The 26,969-nt window shown below is 40.2% G+C and overlaps 1 protein-coding gene across 1 annotated transcript in view; it reads right to left on the bottom strand.

The window, feature by feature from the left end:
* Positions 1–21,548: 21,548 nt before the first annotated feature.
* ca10 (carbonic anhydrase 10) overlaps positions 21,549–26,969 on the bottom strand; it is a 319,572-nt gene continuing 314,151 nt past the window's right edge. Inside the window, exon 9 of the mRNA XM_023949200.1 lies at positions 21,549–22,517. Within this exon, the coding sequence (XP_023804968.1) occupies positions 22,495–22,517 (23 nt within the window). The 3' untranslated portion in view covers positions 21,549–22,494. The remainder of the gene's footprint in view (positions 22,518–26,969) is intronic.

Below are 26,969 nucleotides of genomic sequence, written 5' to 3'. Positions count from 1 at the left end.
GTCCTGTTAATACTAGGCTTTAAGGCAGGGGTCTGCAACACGAGGCTCCAGAACCCTTGCAGGTCTTTCATTCCCTATTGTGGCTCTTCAGCTTTAAAAATGTGCTAAAAATTTGAATAGAAAAAAGCGGTTTTGGTAAAGTCGTTTTAGGTAACCCCTGTGCTATCCTAGGCACTTTGGGGGTTGGGTCATATAGACCCACTAGACAGAGCTCTGAACCTTTTTTCTTCAATGATTTGTGATCTTCACTGGTGTCCATGGATTACATGAAATCTTTCCACCTTTATCCACCTTTGTCATGGTAGGGAGAACATGTCAATGTAAGGGGGGGGGTCATCTAAGATAGCACAAGGGTTAAATAAGTTTTGTCATTTATTTTTAAATTTTTAACTCGTCACATGAATGAGCAAAATGATGGCAAAGGGTTTGATCTACTGTCAGAGCAATTTGATATTAGAATCAACTTAAAGAACGTATTATCTTCTGCTGCACGACAGACAACGTTCTTTAAGTATAGAACTGCATTTACATGTGTAGATTTTGTTTTTTTCTATTGGAATCTACACCAATGTTGTCATGTTTATACTTGACAGTAGAAAAAGTGAAAGCCACAAATGAGGTGTGCCTGCTTTGTGGCTCTCATTGGGTTTTAGTCAGTAAGAAATTGGACCAATTGGTTCTTTTAGTGTTAAAGATAGGAGAAGCGGGAGAATTTAGATTCTGCCAAAGTCTTACATTTTATCTAAAAATGGTATTTTTTTCAATTATTATTATCGTTTTAGATTTTCACAGTGGTAGCTGATTTGCTCATTTCCCCCCTCCCACTTCATGCTGTTTAGGATCACAGAGGTCTGCTGGAGCCCGACCAAGCATCAGTAAGGGAGCGGGTGGGGTGCCGCTCAGCTGTCCATCACAGAGCCAGACACACAGACACAAACTGCACAAGCTAATAAGAGAACGCACACAGGTGAAGTTTAATTTAAATGCATATAAACATACACATTTACAAATGGATTCAGTAAGTATCCCAACACAAAATTCCAAATTGGATAATCCAGTTTGTCTCAATTCTTGTTTTTAAATCTTAGCTTCATTTTTGTTTTGAATTTGGCTCACTGGATTTTGTATAACCTTGCACAGCCGGACACACACAAAACAAAAATGCACTGTGAAAATACCTCTGAGCTGCAGGAATCTGGTGGAAATTTGCAGTTGCGTCTTGGCCTTGGCAGATATTTTGAATAGAGCCAGGTGAAATATCTGAGTGTGCAGCTGCCTGGTCGAACTGGCGTGTCAGAGAGTGAGAGTGAGGGTGAAGAGAGCTGGTTGAATCCCAGAGAGATCTGTCAGATGAGAGCGATGTAACACATCTGGTCGGTCGGCTGCTCAGAGGTCATTAATATTCACAGGAACTCCCTGGAATGTTCTGTGTTTAAAATAAGAGCCACAATGAATAATCTATGCTGCAGGGCCACTGAGCTCCTTCTTTCTGTTAATTAGACTGAATAAAAATCACAGAAAGAAATAAAAAAAAAAGGCATTTATATCATTAAATAAAAGTTATTTCACCAAATAACCGGTTATTTAACCAGATTTAAGGGGGGTTTATAACTATTATAGTTTTAATATTCAGTTTTTTTCTTGATTTCTATATTTACATAACAGAAAAAGCATTCTCTTGGTGTTCTGCTCAAACCTTTGTTTTCCAATAGATAACATCATCCTCTGTATTTGCATGTGGCTTTCGGTTCCACTACATTAATAATCATCAAAGGGACATCTATTTTTTATTTTTTTAAGTTATGAGGACACTTTTTAAAAAGTAAAGCTTTATTAAGCTGACATTTAAGAAAACTATTTTCACTTAATTACTCTTTATGCACTATTTAAGTGAATCATAATAGATGACACAGAAGAATATTCGGTGTACTACTGTGCACGTCACAGAACAAGTATAAAAGATGTTGGAAGTGTCCTTGGGCCAAACAATGAATCCCACATTGCTCCTAGTGGTTATAGGTTGGCGCCAGTGTTGGGCAGCAGAGCCACCATCAGTGTGTGATTGTGTGAGTTCATGGGTGAACTGTGACTGTAAAGCTGTTTGGGCCTTCAAGGACGGTAGGTTTAAGGATGCCATTTATCATTTAAGAGGAAGAAAGAAGAGAAACACTAGCTCTTGTAATCCCTCTGGCCCAATGTCGTTGGTTGTGGTAATGTTAGAGTTTTGGTCTTCTTTTGGACTAATGAAAGGAAAGCATGGTATAAAGAGGAGACAAATTGCCTCTGAGGCCTCCCTGATTATTGCTTGAAAGGTCAAACATCAAGAAATCAGAGAAGAATTAGAAACAATAGACTGGAGGGATGCAGAGAAACTACAACTTTCTGGCAGAGAACTGGTGGTGAGCAGATACACATGATGAGGGTGACTTCTAAAAACGGCAGAGTAGCAAGGAGGGTGGGGCAAAATCCTATCAAAAATAACATTGTTAAGAGAAGGAACTCAGCGATCCAGGGCTATTGCCTCTGGCAGGGGGACAACGTGGGACAGGTCTATGGGTGATAAGTCAAAGAAAGAGCAGTTAAGAACATCCTGTTATAAGTCACCAATGCTCCTCCACATCCCTGACCAGCTTGCTGCTGATTAGCTGACTCAGGTGGTTCCACATCCTGATTGACTGAACACACCTGATCTAGGTAGTCAGCATCAAGCAGTCCAGCAAGAGATGGAAAACAGGCAGAGTTGTGCCTCTTGAGGACCAGGGTTGGCCAGCCCTTCACTAGATAAACCATGTCTCTCCCCTGGCCTGCAATAGTTAAGGATTCCTCCAGTTCCACTAGAGGAAATGGGAAGATATGGTTAACCTCTTGCCCCACAGCAAGAAGGCCCCTGGTTCAAGTCCCGGCTAGGGGACCTGAACCAGAACATCAATGGGGGACCTTTCTGTGTGGAGTTTGCATCAGGGGTGTTAGAAAAAATCGATTCAGGGATATATCGCGATAGTTAATTTGGTGATACCTGTATTGATTCAAAATGCTGTCAGGACAATATTTATTTAAATATTTCTTAGCATCCTTCAGTGTCTGAATGTTCTTTCCCACTTCAACCTCTGACCACTAGTTGGCAGCAGAGAACATGGAGCCTCTTTGAGCAGCTCAACACCACACAAGACAACAGGAAGACTGCAGCCAGAGGCGGATTGTTCTGTTGTTATGAGACATGAACGACTTCGTTTTTACTTGGGTACTGTAGGAAAGAAATCTTCGCTTTTCAGTTCTTTCCGTACATGCGTGTTCAGTAGTCGAGTGGTAAAGCAAACAAGGATTCAACCGGATTAAAAATACACGAAGTTTATTTCCCTGACAATAGTTGTAGAGCACAGATTAAACATTAATCCAGATATATCTGGATTCTCAAGTAAAGATCTACTGACGCTACATGCGAATTACTCGTAGATTTTCCTAAGAACAATGGAAAAGTTTGAAAACAGTCTTTTTAAGATGTGTTTGAATCTCCGCCTTCCGGAAAGATCATGGCCGCTGATCCTCCGCCCCTGGTCGCTCTGATTCGTCAGCCGGTATCCCTCGTGCTTCCACCGGCCAATAGCTGAAGGTTGCCAACTCCGGATCCGCTCCGCCTTTCCAGGGGTGGGGGCATTCCACCGGCGCACACAATCCATGATCAAAAGGAGTCCTCCTCTGGTCCAAAGTAAATCATACCAGCCAAACGAATACTCCATCACCGGAACAAGATCAGAGGTCAGCTTCATCCTCCACATGAGAACACGAATCTCAACACTTTCCCAAGGATAAGATGTTCAACCCAGATAGTAGAAATGTAGTCCATGACATATTTATTGCGTCTCTGGAAACTCCTAGATTTGCACAAAGAAGTCCTAGTTGCTGCTGCAACTACAAAGCACAAGTGAAGGTCACTGGAGAATAAGTCCTGATGAGTTCAAAATGAGTTCACTTCACACTAAAGACAAAACTGCAATATAATAAAGAATAAGATATTAAAACATACATTTTCTACAGTACCAAACCGAAACTCGGTTCCATGTTGCTGCCAGTATCATAAAAACGCGGATTGTGGTGCATTTTAGCGGGCTCAGATAAAAGCAAGTGAAGCACTGCAGCTGCATAGCGGCTAATAAGCTAATGCACTTAGCATCAGCCACAATGCTGTCGGCAAAGCGGGCCAAAGTTCTGCAGAACCTCCCAGCAATAGAGTCTAGTTCAGCGACCTGATGGATCAGAGTGATGTGTACAACACTGAAAAACGGCCAACGTCGTGGCGATGACCGTTACTGGTTTACTTCTGTGTGTCAGAAAGAGGAGCTGCAGCTGCAGAGCAGACTGTAAATACAGCATCTTAACCACATTAAGGCGCTGTCCTTCATCCTGTCATGCTGCCTCATCATAAAATTTGTTGTTTCTGAAAATAATTAGTGTTTTCCCCCCCTTTATTTTTGAAGGTAAAATTCAGGCTCCTGAACCGTCTAAAGTTCTGGTTCATTCCATGTCTTTTAAACAAAAAATATGTTGTTGTGGAAATCAGACAATGCTGACTGTTCCCTTTCTATATTTTAAGTTACCAAAATAAAAGCACTACAAATATGCCTGGGTTAAAGTAACTTACATATGAGATACAGTTGGAGTGCTTAACATTGTGATCATTAAATCAATAGAATTTGACAATTTTATTACAACCAAAGGCGTATTGAAATTCAGGGAGAGTTTTTTTTTAAGTCATATTTTTTAAAAAAAGAGAGAAAATGTGTTCCGGTAGAATATCGGGATACGCGTCGTATCGCCAGACTCTTGCCAATACACACCCCTAGTTTGCATGTTCCCCCCGTGCATGCGTGGGTTTTTTCCGGGGACTCCGGCTTCCTCCCACCGTCCAAAAACATGCTTGATAGGTTAATTGGTTAATCTAAATTGTCCGTAGGTGTGAATGTGAGAGTGCATGGGTGTGTGATATTGGACATTCTACCCTGCGACAGAATATTGACCTGTCCAGGATGTCCCCACAAGTGGCCGGGATAGGCTCCGGCATCCCCGTGACCCCGAAAGGTAATAAACAGAAGAAGATGAATGGATGGATGAATGGATGGATAGTAAATCCTGGGTATCTCTGCGTCAACTGCTGGCCCCTGCAACCTGGCCCACGATGAAAATATGGAAGAAAAGGATTGCAATACAGAATATCATAATTAATATGCTCACAGCAGCTGAAAGAGATTTACAAGAACTAAGTTTCCTCTCCATTGTTTTTTTTTTTCCTAGTCTGCATTTTGGTGTGGTTTATATCAAGACCAAATGATGGGATATTTTATTTACACCTTTTATAACTGGCATAACAAAGAGGCTTGATATTTAAATAGATTAAGTGGAATCAGTGATCAGATTCACTGAACAGAAATACATCATACAAATGAACAACATTTAAGATGAACCTTAGTACTATGATCAGTGCAATGTGGACTGAAGTTATAATAAACCTCATGGGTACTTTGGCTTCAAAGTACTGTGCTTCCTTTCTCCTCCTGGAATGTCCTTGTCCTGTTCCCACTGAAGCTCTGGGAGACACGAGGCACCTTTCACAGTCTGTGATTCAGTTTAAATTGTAAAGCAGACTCCATGAGAAAAAGAAATGTGTCATCTTCTGATTGATTTACAGTTTCCTTTCATGTAAGAGTCTTTCAAAATGTATGGGCTCAGTTGGAAACTATTGATGTGCAAATGCCACCAAACTGACAGATATAATACATGCCTTCAGTAAGTTGATTTTGGCCATGCTACACGTGGAAAAACAGATACAGATATTTTAACTTCTTAAGGAGTAAAAAACCATTGTGTGTACAGAAATTGGAACAAATGTATACAGTGGTTCCTCATTTTGTGTACTGAAAATAACCTGCGATACGTGATATTTGCAAAGCGGTCATCTTTAATTTTTACAAGTATTATAGATGTTTTGAGGCCTCACTACACACTTTATACACTTTTCTCTGACAAACATGAACATTTTACACTTTTCTCTCTTGTTTAAACTCTCAAAGTTTGAACCTTCAAGAATCCAGTACTGTAGAATAAAAAAAGGATCTGATCACGATCAAACAATTTGCTCCCAAAATGCAGAACTGCTTGTTGTTCCTAGACTCCTGTCCTTGGCTGTGGATACGAACTCTGGCTTGTCTCGCACCTCCAGCGGTCCCCCATCTGGATGAAGCCCATCTGCTAGACTATTTAAATATGTAGTTGTAGTGTTAGATAAGCTAAGTCTTTTCTATGAGTTCTGGCACATCGCCTGTCCGTCCTGGGCGAGGAACCGTCTTCATGTGGACACCCCTGAGGTTTCTTCTTTTTTTCTGGAACCCGTTTTTGGTTTAGGAGTTTTTCCTTACCGCGAAGGGGGGGTCTAAGGGCAGGGATGTCCAGTTTAGTTTAGTCTGTTTAGTTAGGCATTACTTACTACACAATTACCTGTATGAAACCTATTCAGATGACTATTGTTGTAATTGTGTTAGCACACCTTTGCACAAATATAATGTGTGATAGAATAAAATGCTTTACATATTTGTACAACATGTCTTTGTACAACAAGTATGTGCGTCTCAGCTGTAGTTGTATAATGTACAGTACAGACCAAAAATCTTCACATACAAACATGTCAACACATACAGTACAGACCAAAAGTTTGGACACACCTTCTCATTCAAAGAGTTTTCTTTATTTTCATGACTATGAAATTTGTAGATTCACACTGAAGGCATCAAAACTATGACTTAACACATGAGGAATTATATACATAAAAAAAAGTGTGAAACAACTGAAAATATGTCATATTGTAGGTTCTTCATAGTAGCCACCTTTTGCTTTGATTACTGCTTTGCACACTCTTGGCATTCTCTTGATGAGCTTCAAGAGGTAGTCACCTGAAATGGTCTTCCAACAGCCTTGAAGGAGTTCCCAGAATGCTTAGTACTTGTTGGCCCTTTTGCCTTCACTCTGCGGTCCAGCTCACCCCAAACCATCTCCATTGGGTTCAGGTCCGGTGACTGTGGAGGCCAGGTCATCTGGCGCAGCCCCCCATCTCTCTCTTTATTGGTCAAATAGCCCTTACTCAGCCTGGAGGTCTGTTTGAGGTCATTGTCCTGTTGAAAAATAAATGATGGTCCAACTAAACGTAAACCGGATGGAATAGCATGCTGCTGCAAGATGCTGTGGTAGCCATGCTGGTTCAGTCTGCCTTCAATTTGGAATAAATTCCCAACAGTGTCACCAGCAAAGCACCCCCACACCATCACACTTCCTCCTCCATGCTTCATAGTGGGAACCAGGCATGTAGAGTCCATCCATTCCCCTTTTCTGCGTCGCACAAAGAAACAGTGGATGGAACCATAAATCTCCAATCTGGACTCATCAGACCAAAGCCCAGATTTCCTCTGGTCTAATGTCCGTTCCTTGTGTTCATAGTCCAAACAAGTCTCTTCTGCTTGTTGCATTTCTTTAGCAGTGGTTTACTAGCAGATATTCTAGCATGAAGGCCTGATTCACACAGTCTCCTTTGAACAGTTGTTGTAGAGATGTGTCTGCTAGAACTCTGTGTGCCATTGACCTGCTCTCTAATCTGAGCTGCTGTTAAACTGCCATTTCTGAGGCTGCTGACTCAGATGAACTTATCCTCCACAGCAGAGCTGACTCTTGGTCTTCCTTTCCTGGGGCGGTCCGCATGTGAGCCAGTTTCTTTGTAGCGCTTGATGGTTTTTGTGACTACAGTTGGGGACACTTTCAAGGTTTTCCCAATTTTTGGGACTGACTGACCTTCATTACATAAAGTAATGGTGGCCACTCGTTTTTTTGTACTTAACTGCTTTTTTCTTGCCATAATCCAAATTCTAACAGTCTATTTAGTAGGACTATTAGCTGTGTATCCACCGGACTTCTGCACAACACAACTGATGGTCCCAACCCCATTTATAAGGCAAGAATAACTCACTTAACTCACACTTATTAAACCTGACAGCTTTACAACACTACCCCCCCTTTACACACACACTTATTTAATCCTCCCCTAAACCCATGTATCACCTTTTTTTTCTGTTCTTTTATCCTCTTTCATTTGTACATCTCTATCATCCAACTCTCCTTCTTTCCATGTGGTCCAACAACAACAACATCAAAATAAAGTTTTGCCTTAAACACAAAGCTTTTTTTGTTTGTTTGTTTTTTTACAAATGTATACCTAATGTGTCAGATTATTCGTAACCCCCCCTATTAAAACAATAAATGTCTGTCCAACACAAGAGACATTCAGCTCTTTTCTAAAAGCCTTTCAGCTGTTGGAAAGGATAAGTTAAAAAAATTAAACAAGTTGTTATGGTTGTAACACAACTACATCCTTGTGTGTCCTGAAACACTTAACACTGGACATCTGATGGGTGTGCAGCTTACGTCTCTTCAAAATCTGTTGATCAGAGACCAAATATGACGTACAAACTACATCCACTGTTTGGACATCTAACTGTGTCTTAAATGTCAATATTTGGTCGTACAATTGAGAATCCACTTTCCGGTTACAAACATTAGAGTTGCCATAAAAATAGTGAGCATATTGGAGCTATCCACCCGTACAGTTTTAAGGCACAGATGCAAGTTTTGGTGAAGAAACATGGATCTATTTGTCTCAGCCCAGAGACAGGGCACAATGGTGAATTCACGGGGAAGCGCTGGCTTGGCTTCCTTCCATGGGACTCAGACAAGCCCACCAAAAAAATCAGATGGGAGCTGTTGAGCTCACCTGACAACATTGCCAAGAAATGGAAGAAAAGCTTTGAGGCTCTCTTTAATTAACTTTTTGACTAGTCTTTTATGTAGTAAATAAGCTCCTTGATGGCAAGGCTCAAGGCTTGAATGAAGTCCTTTCTGTGTAACTCAAGCTTCTGGATGTTGTGAGGCTGTCTTGGGTAACACGCCTTTGTGACATTCAACTGCAATCAGGGACAGTCCCTCTGGACTGGCAGAGTGGGGGTGGTGGTACTGCTTTTAAAGAGAGGAGACCAAAGGACATATTTCAACTTCAGGGGGACCACACTACTCAACCTTCCTGGGAATATTAACTCCAGGTTATTGGAGAGTAGAATACAACGAATACCTAAATGTCTGATTCAGAAGAAACTGTGCTGTTTCCATCATGGTGGTAAACTAGCAGATCAGATCTACACCTTGCATAGAGTACTTACGGGTTCATGTAGGTTTGCCCATTCAATACCAACACATTCTCATCCCATCTTGTCAGATATGGATGCATGGGTAGGGATCCCCCTCCGCTTCACATATTGATGCTTTGGGTGTGCCCAACTTGTCATGACGAGTCAGGGTGAGAACATGTTGTCAATACACGTGGTTTGTGGATTTGGAGAAAATGTATAATCTTGTCCCTTGCTATATTCTGCAGGAGGTGATCTGGGAATACGGGTATATGGGGTCCACTACTATGAGCTACCCAGCCTCTGTTTAACCAGTTTGTTTTTATGCCCGGCACTAAGTGGAACCTGTTCCAATTGTAGTGCAGGAGCTGCAGTTAATCTATGTTCCTACCGTCACCTATGGTTATGAGATCTGGATGATCTCATAAGGCAGATGAAATAACCCTTCTCTTCAGGGTTGTTAAGCGCTCACCAAACTGTAGGGTTCGGAATTCTGTCACCTAAGAGTTGAGCTGCTGCTCCACCACATTGAGACAAGCCAGTGGCTTGGGCATCCCTTCTGCATGCCTCCTGGACCCCTTCCTGGGGTTGTGTTCTGGGGATGTCCCACTGGGACACTAGGGGAAGACCCCAGACGAGCTGGAGGGATTATGTCTCTTGGTTGGCCTGAAAGCGCCTTAGATTTTCACCAGCAGAACTTTAAGAGGTTTCTGTGGAGACGGAGTGGATACCTTTGTTTAGACTGCCCCATGATCTGGCCCTGCATAAGCGGAAGAAAATGAATCAAAGCATTTTAAAATAACTCTATTTAAAAAGTTCAACATCATCACCAGATTGTCTTTGGGTATCATTTGAATTTATCATTACTCTTATCAGTTTTGTACTATTTACGTGACCATGGATGATAATTATGTGATTTACGAAATGAGTTACAGACAGCTTGTTTCATGCGTTGTATTTTTTCATTTTGTTTTTGATAAATTAGTTCTTTTTAGAAATATTCTATTTATCAAAAATGTGTTTATCATAAGCATTTCAATGTTCAGAATCACTAAGCCAACAGCTGCTTAAAGTCAGTCAGAACACACCCTCTGAAGCTGTCTTTGACTTTAAAGTTAACAAATTACATTTTCAAAGTGTTTTTTAACACAGAGATTTGTTTGGTTCACCTTCCTGTCAGCCTAACAAGTTTTCGGTTAGAAGACGAGGTAAATGTGAGCCGCTTTGTTGAGAAACGGCTCTCTTTCAGGATGTTATAAGCGAGACTTGTGCAAAGTGCAAATGATACCTTTTTAAATCGCTTGTAAATTATTTTCCCAATATTCTATTCAGCTCAAAGTCATTTAGCCCTGTAATGAAGATGAAAGATCCTCTGCCTTTACAGCTCTGGCTAATTGCATTATTGATATGATTCTGAAACCCAGCATGCTTCCCCACCAGAAACATAAAAAACCCAAAAGTCTTTGAGGATAAAAGCTTTAAACTGAGAAGGAACAGAAAACACAGAAAATGGCCAAATTAATTAGCATCCTTGAGGACAATGTGGTGTCTGTATGGGGTGGATTACACAGCTCTCTGAGGTTCAGAGGAATGAGACAGGGCCGTTTTTTATGAAGTAGGGAGATTATATAGCCTGGTTATTGCTGTGTAGTTTTTAGACTTAGAAAATTCAGACATTAAACTGGTTTTATCGTCCTCTTGTTAATTGTTTCTAAACAGCGGCACAGTTTGCTGGTTTGTCAATGATCTCACATAACCTGATGAATATGCAATAGTACATCTCAGTGAGCAAAACTCTGACTACAAATTGACTGTTTTCCATGAATCATGTATAAGCTTTACAGAGTGACAACGTGGCAATTTAATGAATTTGATTAAAGGAAGATTACATAAAGAGGTGAACTATGAGGCACTTAATCATTAGTTTAAAGAAGTTATTACTTGCTTTACCTGAGAGTAAAAATAAGTGTGCTGATGGATGATTTAGGAGTGACTGCCTCCTCGGGAGATATGAAGTGTGATGCAGTCTCTGACCTCGGTGTCTGCAGTGCGGTTATCAATTGATGAATGTAATTACTGACTGAGCCCTGAACTTTTCACATTAACTGCATGTTGACTTTAATTCCCAGCAACGTTTACAAGATGGCTTCAAATGTGAGATTTACACATTTCGTTGTGCTGCAGGTTTACGGGTCAACAACTTTCTGCACGACTTACAAATTGTGCCTTTGACAATTTTAATCTATTAGAGGGTGTGTTATTTTTTACTTTGTTGGTTGTACTTTCTGTCCTATTTTAGGCAAAAATTGTCTGAACACACAGACCTGAATCTAAGTAAAATGAAAAAGGAAAGCTCACTTATTAGGAATATCCCAAATCAAAGGAATGACAAAAAATCCACTTTGCCTGATGAAGGGTGATTTAGAAATTGTGACAGCAATTGTTGCATCTGGAATTTTCTTCTGTTTCCTGTATTTTATCATGACGTAATATTTTTAAAAGAAAAACGTTGCTACGTTTATATATATGTAGTTTTCCCCTATCAGCCAAAGGATCTGAAGTTTCATAACAAACTTTCAGCCGTCTGTAAACCTGCGAATAGAAAAACAGACTAAATGCAACTAAACTACTTAAATAGAACTTTTAACCTCTTTAACATGGACTCCGTTTTTTCCCAAAGACATGCTTCATGGGTTAATTGATTTTTCTAAATTGCCCCTGCATCAGACTGATGACCTGTTCAGGGTGTACCCCACCCTTGCCAAACAGCAGGTTGGATCCAGCAAACTCGTAACCTGAAACAGATTCAACGGAAAATGTCTGTACGCTGGAGAAAAATATGAATGCAACACTTCTGTTTTTTTGCCCACATTTGTCATGAGATGAACTGAATTATTTTCTGCATACACAAAATAACCATTTGTGCCAAATATTGTTCACAAATCCAATCCATCATTATTATTATTATCAATATTATTATTAGAATGAATAAGGACATTTTCCACATAGATGGTAAATGGTAATGGCATATGGGAAGTTTCTACCATGTTTAAGGCCAAAAGTGCTTTACATGCACAAGTCCCACCGTAATCACCTGGAGCAAGGAGAGGTTCAGTGTCTTGCCAAAGGACACTGGCATATGGAGGCCTTAAGTAAAACCTACAGGAAATTGAACATAAATATAGATGGGCAATCTCTTCAACAGGTGGACTCGATCAAATTTCTTGGAATCCATATAGATCAATTTATAAATTTAAAAAAACACATAGATGAACTAGTTAAAAAATTATCCAAACTTGTTGGTTTATTCTATAAGATTCGGCACATGCTCCCATCAGATGCATTGCTAACATTGTACAGATCCCTGTTTGAGCCTCACCTGAATTACTGTAACATCATATGGAATAACACATATTCTACCTACACGGCAAAACTCCTGATTACACAAAAGAAAGCAATAAGAGCAATAACCTGGTCCACGCCAAATTCCCCAACGGATCCACTCTTCCACAGATACAGCCTGCTTAAGTTACCGGAACTCAACACGTATCATAACGCATGCACAATGTACAGTGTTGTTAATAAATTAAATAGTCGTTTGTGTGACCTCATACCACTTTTTTGCCCTCTTATCACCATGACACCAGGGAAAAGCATATGCTAAAAGGCAAAAACAGAAAATTAAAATGTACAAGCTTCTCTGTCTGTATTAGAGGTCCACAAACTTGGAATATTTTAGAAAATGACGTTAAACAGTCTGCAACAATGTACATGTTTAAAAGGAAACTGAAATTGTTATTATTGTCAACATACTGTAAAAATGCTGCTCCAACCGAAACCATCTATTAACGTGTTTGTGATTTCTTTCTGTCTGTTGACACTTTTATGGCCACACGCAAGAGTTTATGTTGTTCAAATTCATTGTCCCTATTGTCTAACACTTTCCACTATATTACCATCATTTCTCTCATTCTATTAGTATATTTTATTTATGAAATTATTTTCTTTTCTTTTCTTTTCCATCCGCCACTTATCTTTTGTATTTTTATGCTTGTCTAAAATGCTGGACCCCTAATAATAAGCAGCTGCTTCTGGGATGTCCATTTTTTCCACATTCTGTATTGTGAGATTTGTTGCTTTCGACGCATTGTGGAAAAATAAAATAAAATAAATAAATAAGTAGGGAACCAAACCTGTAACCTTCTGATTAGGCACCAAAGTATAATAATCTGGTAGGTAATCTGGCAGCTGTTATTTTTTGTTTTTTAATCAGCCACAATGAGAAAGGGGAAGGAAATGGTAAATGGCGTATACTTATATAGTGCTTCTCTACCTTCCTCAAAGGCCCAAAGCGCTTTACAGTCACAGTCCCATTCACCCATGCACAAACTGCTGGCGGCTTGCCGAACACTGGAGCCAACCTTCCACCAGAGGCAAGGTGGAGTTCAGTGTCTTGTCCAAAGACACTTCGAAATCAAACTTGCAATCTTCTAGAGAAAGACCGCCCTACTGCTGCACCATGGCTGCAGTAGGGCCCCTTAATGTAATGCATCAGAAATTTCTTTTCTGGCGGTTATTTAAAACCAAAAAACACTGTTCACTCACCTCAAATTGTATGTATGAAGCAGCAGTGCTGGACAGGTTTGCCTTAGGGCAAACAAAAAGGAGTCTTCCCTAAGGCCAATACTGTCCCCATTCTTTCTCAACACCATCTCAGCCCTCTTTTACTGAAAGATAAGAAAGAAACCTTGTCAGAATTTGTCTGTTTTCAGTGTCTTATTCATCACATCCAAACACTATCGCTTCGCAGCTTTTTCATACCCAACAGTGCAGCCAAACGTTTTAATTTGGCAAAAAACCTTAATGGCTATTTGCCCATTTAAATGTATTTATATATACTGTATATATGGAGCGGCAAACAATGAGGGGCAGCCAGGCTAGGTAGAGTGGATGCCATCTTCCTACCTGCCAAGTCATCCCTATGTCTCCCCACAACAAAGCCACATGCCTCATCAACAGCTGCTCTACTTCCTGCCATTTTACGCCCTTTAAGACTAAATTAGGGCTAAAACTCTTCCAGGTTCTTCATTTTCATTCTCAGCAACATGAACCTGGAAAGATTGACAGTGGACAACTCAGAACATGACCAAACACAACTTAAAAACTAAACCGCAGAATACTCCCACTCTTTGTCTGTACTTCCATAACATTAAAGGGAATCCAGTCAATCATATTTGTATTTTCGGATTCCTCCAGGACTGCCTCAGTAGATTTTCCCTTACATGGATACATATTTGCAGCATTGTTTTAACAACTACAACAAAAATTACAAACAAGCAAACTAAGTTGGAAGTTACAGGTATTGTGATGTTTCTTACGTTGTTTATAAGTTCTAGAATTATTATCCAGAAAATAAAAGTCGGACTGACAGATTTATCTCGGACTCTTAACTTGCTTAATGTGCCTTATAGCTTGGTGTGCCTTATTTAAGGCCTAAGTTGTAAAAATAGACAATAAATTGACAGTGCGTCTTACAATCCGGTCCCCTCTTGTGCGGAAAATATGGTAGTTAAAAAATCTCGCCTTATTTGACATTAAATCCCCTAACCCCCAGAACAGCATGTCAGGTACCCGCTGACTGAATCAAGGACAGATGTTTGACTGCAGCGCTGATTAAAGCTTCCTTTGCTGCAAACAAATCTGTGCAGATGCGTCTCAGGAGTCAACACACAAACAGGGAGTCTCCATTTTCGATTTGGCCCAACATCTGTTCGGTTCCACTCAAGTTTCCTGCCGGCCGGCATATTGTTATACACTTATTATTGTAATTTGATTAAATGCCCCTTGAAACATCTGAGTACAGCACGTCACACACACCTTGTAACCGGTGTTCCTTTGGCCAAACAGCAGCTGGGTCCCTGGAGATCTACAACTGAGTCACGAGGGTAGATCTAGTTATTTCTCAGGGCAGCAGTCAGGGGAGACAGCTTTAGAAGATGTTGTTGGAGCACCGAATCATTTGTCGTATTTATTATCCATCCTCAGCTCCAGCTCAATCTTGTATTTCCTGATCAGGCAGAATAATAGTTTCCATAACCTTGGGCCTCCATGGCCTCTGACAACTCTTTCTCTTTGCCCCCCACCCCATGCAATCTTCTCATTATGGACCTGTAAAAAAGAGGCTTTGAACCTGATAGCAAGCTGAAAGAACACCTCCTTATAAGCACAGCCACACACTTTGATGCAGTATTTCTCTTTACAACAAGCAGCAAGAAAAGCTATCTTAAATTGATTGGGAGATAATGAAGGAGGGCTGGAAGGGAGGGATCAATGTAGCTGGACAAAAGGCCAGGCTGGAAAAAAAAGCTGCAAGGATTCTGATCAGGACAGAAATAATGGCACAGCAATGCATAGTAACATAAAAAATGTTCCAACAAACAAAACAGTCACAATTAGAAGACATCATTATTGTGCTGCAGTTGAGAGGAAAAAAGCAGAAAGTCTCAACATACTGAGAAGTCAAAAAAACAACGACCAAAGTATGGGAAAAGGAATCTGTCAATAAGAGACGTATTCATAAAGACAGAAAGTTTTGCGCACAACTTTGCAGAAAAATAGTAATTCAGCACTTAGCCTTACGTTTAACGACTTTTCTTTGTTTTTCGAATAAGAAATATCCTGTCATGGTGCCTCTGTCAGATCTTCTCCCCTCTCCACTCTGCTCTGCTTCCTGATTGGACCAGCTGTGGACACTCATCTCATCACCTGCCAGCCTTCTTAAGGAGATCCAGCTCCAGCATTCATCGCCAGTTCGTTACCCATAATGGTGCTTAGTCTGGTCGTCAGGTTATGTCTCTGCTCCCTAAGTTTATGCTTTTGCTTACCTCAATTCTCGCCTCATCTTCAGGTCCATTGTCCACGAGTGTCCATCTGGGTCCATCTTCGCAAGAGCACTCTGGACCTACTCCACGGTTCCTATTTTCAGCCACGCCAGGACTCCAGTGACGCCGTGCATTCAGTCATGCCACGACTCCATCTACGCCGTATCTCCAGCCACGCCAAGATTTCAGCCACTCGTCGCCCAGATCAAATTACAAACTCTTAGCTCTCAGAGATTTTAAGCCATCTTCCATACTACAGGGCCATTCTGGAAAATAAACCTCTTAGTTGCCATACTCCTCTGCTGTGTTTTCTTTCCAGCATCTGGGTCTGCTTCGTTATTCGAATCATGACATATCCCCGGTAACTCACTGTCAACAATACGTCACGGGGTCACAGGTATATACATCGAGTCCCGATACCGATTGTTCAAAAAGTGACTGCGCATTGAGGTTTATTTATTAAATTAGATAATAATAGAACTTTTTAGAATGTTATTGTCTTGTTATTATATTATCTTGTTACCATAGCTCTGTTAAAAATTGAATAAAAACAGTTTATAATGAAACGACGCCCGGATGCATTTTGTTGCTGCCAGACGTCAAAAGCTGATCGAGTAAGCAATGCAGCGGATCGTTTCAGACCCAAAAGTGGTGGAAACAGTCCAAATAGTGGTAGCATACATGAAACTTCACTCCTTTAAAAAAGGTGCATGTCTGTCAGAATTGGTTGATATTAAGTGGGGAAAGAAACAAAAGCAGGTACGCTAACTCTGAGCTAAAGAAAGCTATCTGACAGCAAACTTTTGCTTCAGTATAAAAAAAATCAAATTAAATAAATTGAAAAATTTTCAGTAGGATCAGAAAACCCAACTTACTTTCTTTTTTAAACTTTTCTTTCTTTATTTTTTCTTTCTAACTATTGCTATTCATTCTTTCTAAAGGTTGGCTATCAGTTAGCCTAACTTTGAGTTGTCTTTTTAGATTTTGTTATTTTCCACTCCATCCCTTTCTGTGTCACGGTGCTGCCAGAGCCGGTCCTGGTTACTGTTGGGCCAAGGCCAGGTACACCCGGACAGGTCCAAAGGCTGGAGCAAGCGCGCCCACCCTTCCTGTCCCAGAAATAAACTGACAGACGAAGTGAACCCCCCCACACACACTCACACACACACACACACCCGCCCCGTTGGCCGGCGGTAGCAGCAGGGAAGCGGGGATTCCTTCACCGTCTGCTTAGGTTGTTGTTGTGTTGTTTAACATAACAAAATTCTCTTATCATCTCTTTTTCAACGAACATTACCTTTTTATTTATACCTACTTATTTTTTTTTAATTCAAAAGAGCTTAGGTATCAAGATATTTTCCCTGCCAGTGAACCAATAACTATTTAACCCTTGTGGTATCTTAGATGACCCCCCCCCCCCCCCTTCCATTGAGGTGTTCTCCCTACCATGACAAAGGTGGATAAAGGTGGAAAGATTTCATGTAATCCATGGACACCAGTGAAGATCATTGAAGAAAAAAGGTTCAGAGCACTGTCTAGTGGGTCTAGATGACCCAACTCCCAATGTCAAAGTGCCTAGGATAGAACAAGGGTTAAAAGTTTAATTCTATTTCAGGTAAATAAAAGGGGCTCAAAGCTCATGCTCAGTTAATAAATGGATGTTTTGGGACTCGATGTATCTGCCTGTACTAACTATCCTTCCCAGGAATAAATGCACAAAGGGGCAAAAAGTGTTTCCAGACTATAGTGCAAAAGAAATTGTTAAAAACAAAAGTTAATTTGAATACTTTATAATTTCGCCCTGGTTGTCAATGACAGAGCTCAAAGGTTTCCTTTAGATCTTCAGCAGGTCTGCACACACTATTGCTGCTTTTCTGGTACATATTTCTGTACAGATTTTCTTAAGAGTTGTGATGTTTTGAGGCTGTTGCTGGGAAACAGACCTTCAAGTACCTCCACAGATTCTCTATTGGCCTGAGGTCCAGAGACTATAGACCTCTCTAGAACCTTGGAATGCTTTTTACGTAGCCACTCTTTCTTTGCCTTGGGATGTGCTCAGGATCACTGAAACGTTTCATTCACAATGTTCTCACTGATGGAATGAGTTTTTTTTAGCCAAAATCTCATTCTTTCCTCAATACAGATCTGTCATCTGTCCGCTTGGCAAAAAAAACCCTAAAGCATGATGTTTTCATCCCCATGCTTTACAGTGGATTTGATGTTCGTGGGAAGTTTAGACGGGCCTGGAAATGTGCTAGTTTAACCCTTGTGCTATCCTAGTCACTTTAACATTGGGAGTTGGTTCATCTAGACCCACTAGACAGTGCTCGGAACCTTTTTTCTTCAATGATCTTCACTGGTGTCCATGGATTACATGAAATCTTTCCACCTTTATCCACCTTTGTCATGGTAGGGAGAACACGTCAATGGAAGGGGGGGGGGGGGGTCATAGGATAGCACAAGGGTTAAACAGGATGACATTTTGAGTTCTGAAGAAATTGAACTCAATCACAACATCATGGGTTACCATAGTAACCTTTGTTACTGTGGTCCCTGCTCTGTTCAGGTCTTTGTCCAGTTTCCACATGTAATCCTGTCCTGTTTCCTCACCGTTCTCAAGGTATTTTGTACCCCGCCAAGCGTGATCTGTCATGGAGCTCCAAGTGGAGGGAGTTATCTTGTAGTTCACCATTTTGGAAGAATTGCTCCAACAGTTTTTCTCTTCTCACCAAGCTGCTTTTTTTTATTTATGGTTCATCCCAGTTTTGCTCAGGTGTTCAATCTTGCCTCTGGTGTCCTTAGACAGCTCTTTGGTCTTGTTTATGGTGGAGAGGTTGCAGTCTGACCTTTTTAGGGTGTGGACAGGTGTCTTTTATACAGATATCCTGTTCAAACAGGTGACATGAATACAGATAAAGAGTGAAGCACAGAAGAGTTTCTGATAGCTCTGTGAGGGACAGAATTCTTGTTTGTTTATAGGAGATAGAGAGAAATTTAGGTACTGGTACATTGTGCAACATCATACAAATAAATTCTTTAAGAAATATATGATTTGGTTCTGTTTTCAAACATGAAACTTTTTTTGCCCATTTCAGTGGAAAGGCCCTGGATCAAATCCCGACTGGGACCATTCTGTAAAGTTTTCATGTTCTCTGTGTGGATTTCTCCCAGCCCTCCGGCTTCCTCCCACAGTCCAAAAACTTGCTGTAACCCTTGTGCTGTCCTAGACACTTTAACATTGGGAGTTGGGTCATCTAGACCCACTAGACAGTGCTCGGAACCTTTTTTCTTCAATGATTTGTGATCTTCACTGGTGTCCATGGATTACATGAAATCTTTCCACCTTTATCCACCTTTGTCATGGTAGGGAGAACACCTCAATGGAAGGGGGGGGGGGGGGGTCATAGGATAGCACAAGGGCTAAAGGTTGATTGATCACTTTAAATTGTTCAGAGGTGTGGCTGTATGTGTATGGGTGTGTGATTGGGCCTGTAACAGACTGGCGACTTGTCCAGGGTGTACCTCGCCTTTGCCCAGCAGTAGCCAAGTGACCCTAAAAAGGATAAATGCCACCTGTGCAACAAATCTAGTGATGACATTTTCTTGCTCCTGAACATTCCAGAGTGAGCTCTATCAGAACAAATGGAAGAGTTTGGGAACAACAGCAACTCAGTCACCAAGTGGTAGACCATGTAAAGAGGGGTCAGCAGATGCTGAAGCACAAAGTCCAAAGAGGTCGCCGACTTTCGGTACAGTCAATTGCTACAGAGCTCCAAACCTCATGTGACCTTCAGATCAGCCAAAGTACATCATGCAGAGAGTTTCATGGAAAGGTTTCCATGGCCGAGCAGCTGCATCCAAGCCACACATCACAAAGTGCAATGCAAAGCATTGATGGAGTGGTGTAAAGCACTCCGCCACTGGACTCTAGAGCAGTGGAGACGCCCCTTTCTGGAGTGATGAATCCCTTTTCTATCTGGCAGTCTGGGTTTGGAGATTGCTAGGAGAACGGTACGTTTTGGACCACATTGTTCAGTGTGAAATTTGGTGTAGGAGGAATTATGGTGTGGGCCTGTTTTTCAGGACTTGGGTTTGGTCCCTTGGTTCCAGTGAAAGGAACTCTGAATGCTTCAGGATACCAAAACATTTTGGACAATTCCAAGCTCCCAACCTTGTGGGAACAGTTTGGAGCGGCCCCTTCCTCTTCCACCATGACTGTGCACCAGTGACCAAAGCAAGGTCCATGAAGACATGGAGGACAGAGTCTGGTGTGGATGAACTGGAGAGAGTCCTGACCTGAACCCCATTGAACACCTTTGGGATGAATTAGAGCAGAGACTGAGAGCCAGGCCTTCCCTCTCCACCAACATCAGTGTGTGACCTCACCAATGACCTTTTGGAAGAATGGTCAGAAACTCCTAGAAACACTCCTCCTTGTGGACAGCCTTCCCAGAAGAGGTGAAGCTGTAAAAGCTGCAAAAGGTAATAATAATAATAATAACACATTTTATGTATAAGGCGCCTTTCGGGGCACTCAAGGTCGCCGAAAAGGTGGATTGTCTTTGACATCATATTTAACTCTGTGGGTTAGGAATGGGATGGTACTTCGGTTCATATGTGAGTGAAGGCAGGTGAGCCAAAACGAGAGCAAACATTTGGTAATATAGTCTATACGTTGTTTTTTCTCTGAAATTATTCTTGATAGTAGTCCATCACTAAACCAATGTTGTTCATTCAAAGCATGTTTTATTTGATTGTCTTTAGGGTGTTTTTCATGGTCCAGTCACTGAGGTATCCAGAATGTTTTGCCTCTTTGCTGGTATTAACAGCTGTCTAAATAGATGAAGTGGAGCAGAACTACTTTGTGAAGTTACACAATAATAATAATAATAATACAATCATTGGTTAGTCCTCCTCAAAAAAATTTTTTGAGGAGGGATAAGCAACACTGCATTAATATATGTTCAAATATATACTTGACTCAAAATAACAGATGTTTGAATCAACCTTTGAGTTCAAAAGGGGTCTTTAAATTGCAGACAAAAATGTATTGTATGTTGAAAAATAAAAATAAATAAATAATAACTTGTGCATCAGTTTCCTTTGTTTCAGTGACTTTGGTGTCGGTTTCACTATTCCTTCATATGTCCTGCAGAGAAACCTACACTGAGAGGCTTCCAGCAGGAGTCTGGGCATATATTGTTTGGCATTTCAAGGCTTCTCCGCTCCTCCTGTCCTCTGATGATTCCTGAAGTGATCTGCAATGCTATGACGGGTCATCGTAACCCTGCCAGTCTCCACTGAATAAAAAGCAGGATGCGGCTTTCTCCTTCATCTCCAGCAGCAGCCCCATGCTGCTCATTGAGGGTGTCCTGTGAACAGAGTGACATTTGACACCAGAGGTTTCTCCAGACGACAATGGCGTCAGAGAACACGCCTGTGTGGGGCATTATTGGCATACCAACACATTTAATTTGGAATAATACAAAACAGGTAGAGATACAACAAGTCAGATCCTCATATATTGAAGCATTTTCCAAAACGACTTTCCAGACACATTTATTGGGCTGATAACATTACTCAAACACAGTGTATGACCATTGTAAACAAGAAAACAGAAAAAAGGCATCAGCTCAGACTGAGAACTGCTTCAGAATTCAAAGTGCATCAAGCTGCTTCAAATTCTTCACTTAGCATTTTTTTTAAATCCTCTTTATATGTCTTTTTTATATTAATTTATTACTTCTTCTTTACATATGTATTTTTCTGCAGTATTGATATTAATATGTACAAAGGAGGCCAATACGTCGCTTGTTCATTGGGTGTGACATGACTCCAGTTTTGGAGAATGACACGGTAAGGCTGAGTTCAGTTTGGTGGTTTACGGTTTTACGTGCCCTGTTTGTGACTGTAATGAAGCGAGAACGTTTGTGCTCGGCTGTCAGGAATGGGGGCAGTGACTTCATCCTGGGTTTTTTCCCCAATGACGTTAACATCTTTTATATACAGAGACATTGAAGCTCCAAAGGTGTCCTTTTGGGTGGAAAACTATCACATAAATGACACATTGCCATTTTTCTTTGTTTGTTCATATTTGTTCATGTTTTTCTTTTTTTTCATTTATTTGTTTTCACCCATAAAAGTATTGGTATCAAAATGTATGGATGCAGTCATACAGTCAGGGAAGGGGCCTGTTAACATGTGGTAGACCCAGGGTTCGGTCTGCTTCTCCTTGATTAAAGAGTATCTCTGCTTGTTTCATTCAAACAGTGTCCATTGTTGATCTTCTTTGTACAATGCCATGAAAGAGTCTTGGATGAGATGCAGCCTCGGGAACGGTTTCACATTTTTCTGTCATTTGTCCAACGCGTGTCTTCTCCTTGCTCATCCGTAGAAACCTATTTTAGCAGCCACTCGTTTACTGGAAAAGAGGAGACGGACAGGAGTGAGAATAATGGCTTCTAAATACATATATACTTGGTTTGCATGCAGCACTTTTTTGTGCGTTTAGCTGGGCCTCACCAACATTACTCAGTCTGCTCTGCTGCACCACATTTCATCTTCATTGTAAAGTGTGGTTTCAAAGGGATGGTGTCTAAATAAATGGATGGACTGTGGATGGGTGGGTGGAGAACGGTGGAGTACTGTTCCCATCGTTTTTCAAGAGGCAGTCTTAACAGAAAAAATGCACCCGATGTGAAGTGGTGTCAGGGGCTGGAGTAAACACTCTAATTTGATGAAAAGGAATACAGCGCGTTTACTGAGAGCGAGGGAGATATTGGAGAGGCCTGTCGTAATCAGATTCACTTTCATCAGGGGCTGAAAATAAAAAGAATAAGAAAACATACACACAAGGATTGTTGGCTTTAAAAAGGTAACATTTAAAAAGTGCATTTCAATGAATCGTTAAACTGTTGAGCTGCTCCACGTGCTTCGCATCCTGCAGTGAGGCGTTAATGTCCTTTATCGCACCATTTTTTTAAATATTTTATTTTTGTCTTGCCTTATCTGGAAACGATTTCTTTTACAGTACAGTACTTACAGTGTAATTAAGTGGTATTTACATGTATTTATTGTGTAACTACTGGGTACTTACAGGGTATTTACATTGTACTTTTTATGGAATTTACTGGGTACTTACATGGTACTGGCTGTGTATTTATGCGGTACTATTTGATTCATACTTATGTGGTACATACTGGGTATTTATAACATACTTACTGGGTATTTACATGTTGTGCAAAGGTGTCTTTTGTGGTACTTACTACATGTAAGGACAAGGTAAGTATAAATAAAGTACCTTGAATTTAAGTCTGCACTCCAATGTTTCATGGTATATACCATGAATTTACCACAGAAAGTACCATTTAAGTACACTGAAACTGAACTGTAAAGGAGTCAATCCTATTTCCACTCTATTACATGGTACTTTCAGTAGTAAATGCTGGGTATGTTCATGTATTACCTTCCAGTACAGTGTACATACACACTTGGCCTTCTGACCCTAACAAAGGAGACAATGCTAACTTGTTGGTAAAGGTGAAGTAACTGCATTGTAGAAACGTATTCTGACCTGATTACTTCTTGTAACATGTGGCAAATTCATTTCTGGCCACAGTGAGGATAACTGATGGACTTCAAGCATTGCAGTCAAAGCAATAAAGAATTCATAGAGATTTGTCAAACTCATTACAGAAATGATTAAATAACTAAAATATATTTTGAATTTCATCAAAGTATTTATGCTTTTTATGTTCATTTGAACTTGTATTGTGATTTTTCTTGCAGTTACAAACCCTGAAGAAGTCCTCCACCATTACTAAATTCTGCTGAAGGAATTTTGACAAACAAAAAGCACGGCCCCACATTCGCCAATAGATTTGACTGCAACTATTGCAGACATGACTTCGGCTGGAGAAGGTGAGGATCTGGGGCCATTTCCTGTTTTCACGGTGGTTGACAAACTCATGAGTTATGCAAAGGAGTTTGAATCATTCCTGGAACAACACAAAACTCTGGAAGAAAATCTAAATACTATGAAACAATCTGTTCTTTGGAATGCTCTTTTTTACTGTTTTGTTGAGAACTTAAACAAATTTAATTGTGATGACACTTTGTATGCTGCAAAAGTGTATCATATTAAAGATTTTTTTTTCCTCTGCTGTCTTGTTTTCTCTTTAAATTTGCCACATGTTACAAGAAGTAATCAGGTCAGAATACGTTTCTACAATGCAGTTACTTCACCTTTACCAACAAGTCAGCATTGTCCCCTTCGGTAAGGTCAGAAGACCAAGTGTGTATAGGAAGGTAATACATGGACATACCCAGCATTTACTACTGAAAGTACCATGTAATAGAGTGGAAATAGACTTTCTTTTACAGTCCAGTTTCATTGTACTAAAGGGGTACTTTCTGTGGTAAATTCATGGTAAATACCATAAAACATACGAGTGCAGACCTAAAGGTCAAGGTACTTTATTTGTACTTACCCTGTTCTTACCTGTGGTAAGTACCACAAAAGACACCTTTGCACAACATGTAAATACCCAGTAAGTATATTATAAATACCCAGTATGTACCACATAGGTATGAACCAAATAGTACCACATAAATACACAGCAAGTACCATGTAAGTACCCAGTAAGTGCCATAAAAAGTAACATGTAAACACCCTGTAAGTACCCAGTAAATTCTATAAAAAGTACCTTGTAAATACCCTGTAAGTACCCAGTAGTTACACAATAAGTACCAAGTAAATACTGTACTGTAAAAGAAAGCATTTATTTTTAAGCATTATCCTAAAAGTTCTCAAACAGCCACAATGACATTAGGTAGTTAAAAACCTTGGCTTGACGGTATTTTTTTGTTTATGTTCTAACAGTAACTCCTTTTTTTTTCTAAACCAAAAAATCTAGGGAACACAGATCTTAACACACTGACTGATTATTTTTTGTTAATTTGAGGCGTTTTTATCTGCATTCTAAAGCGTTTTTCATAGAGATTGCTTCTGACATCCAGTTGAATGATAATAAATTAACTCCAGTCCTCATAAATTATTCATCACATGCAATCTGCAGGTTATCCTGACTGAGCTTCAAAGGCTCATCATTTTTACTGTGCTGCCATGTCTGTGATGTGAATCTGTATCTGTGCTTTATTGATTTTCATTTCTAATAATTGACTCTACTTGTTGACTTAGCTTCTTTTTATCCGCCATTCTTCTTGATCTCTTTGGAACGGTTTGCTTTTATTGTCCAGTTTGACTCTTAAAAGTTTGGAGCATGTAAAAACGAAAATGAGATGCTGAATAAATATAACATGAATATAGCAGGATTCTTGTCAATTCTGGATCCATTCCCTTGAAAAATGGAGTAAAAACCTTCAGACACTCAATTGAGTTCATTATTTGAACACAAAAAGTCTGTTTTCATGCTCACTAAATATTCTAATAATCTATCTTTTCTAGTTTTTGTATTTAAAGATAGGATAGTCAAATGTCCCATATATAACAAGAACAATTATCTGACAATAGAATACCAGATTAACAAGTGGGGATTTCTACTTGAAAAAAGGATACCTCTTATGTGTTCATTGACAAAAGCAGTAACTAGTTGCTTTTTTTCTTTTTTCAAACAGATTGCTTTCCATTTAACTAAAGCTAATGCAATGACCATCCACATTGCTGTACAAGTTAAAAAGTGGTCTCATTACATATGTACATAATTATCTAAAACAAATAAGATGATTGTCTCTCATGTAGATAGGGATTTTCTGCTAATCCAATTTCCCTGGACAATATAGATACAGGGGCCAAAAACAGTTGTCAGCCAAAAAATGTCCAATTTCTCCTGCTTAAAAAGATGATAGAGGCCCATGATCGTCCTCATAGGGGAGGTGAGAGAACCCAGAGTGGCTGGCCACGTCAGATTACAACAAAGACCGGTTTAAACTTCACAGCGATCAGCCATCGCATCAATCGTATCCAGAAGCACGCAGCCTAGTTCATGCAAATGAAGGCCGATTTTGCTTGTGACTGTTTGCGATAACTGCAATGAACTTCTGAGTGCCGTTTATACTTTTCAAGCGAGGCCATTGTCTCTAGTGTTTATTTTTGACACTAAGGACATCTTGATCAGACGCTTGCTGCGTCTGCGAACGTGCAGCCACATAAAAGGAAGAGGGGGAAAGGGTGTGTTCGCCTACTAAACAGAAGCAGGAAATAGAGAGACTAAAAAAAGTAAAAAAAAAAAGTAAAAATAAAGATAAGAAACGGGGGGCATTGCATTGGCTAGTGTTACAAGAGATGACATATAGTACAGACCAAATGTTTGGACACACCTTCTCGTTCAGAGTTTTCTTTATTTTCATGACTATGAAAATTGTAGATTCACACTGAGGGCATCAAAACTATAACTTAACACATGTGGAATTATATACATAACAAAAAGTGTGAAACAACTGAAAATATTTCATATTGTAGGTTCTTCATAGTAGCCACCTTTTGATTTGATTACTGCTTTGCACACTCTTGGCATTCTCTTGATGAGCTTCAAGAGGTAGTCACCTGAAATATTTTCACTTCACAGGTGTGCCCTGTCAGGTTTAATAAGTGTGAGTTAAATGAGTTATTCTTGCCTTATAAATGGGGTTGGGACCATCAGTTGTGTTGTGCAGAAGTCAGGTGGATACACAGCTGATAGTCCTACTAAATAGACTGTTAGAATTTGGATTATGGCAAGAAAAAAGCAGCTAAGTACAGAAAAACGAGTGGCCACCATTACTTTATGTAATGAAGGTCAGTCAGTCCCAAAAATTGGGAAAACTTTGAAAGTGTCCCCAACTGTAGTCACAAAAACCATCAAGCGCTACAAAG

The sequence above is a fragment of the Oryzias latipes genome, chromosome 19, assembly GCF_002234675.1.
Source record: "Oryzias latipes chromosome 19, ASM223467v1".
Lineage (NCBI taxonomy): Eukaryota > Metazoa > Chordata > Actinopteri > Beloniformes > Adrianichthyidae > Oryzias > Oryzias latipes.
The sequence above is the reverse complement of the archived record's forward strand: the minus strand, read 5'-3'. Positions and strand labels throughout refer to the sequence as shown.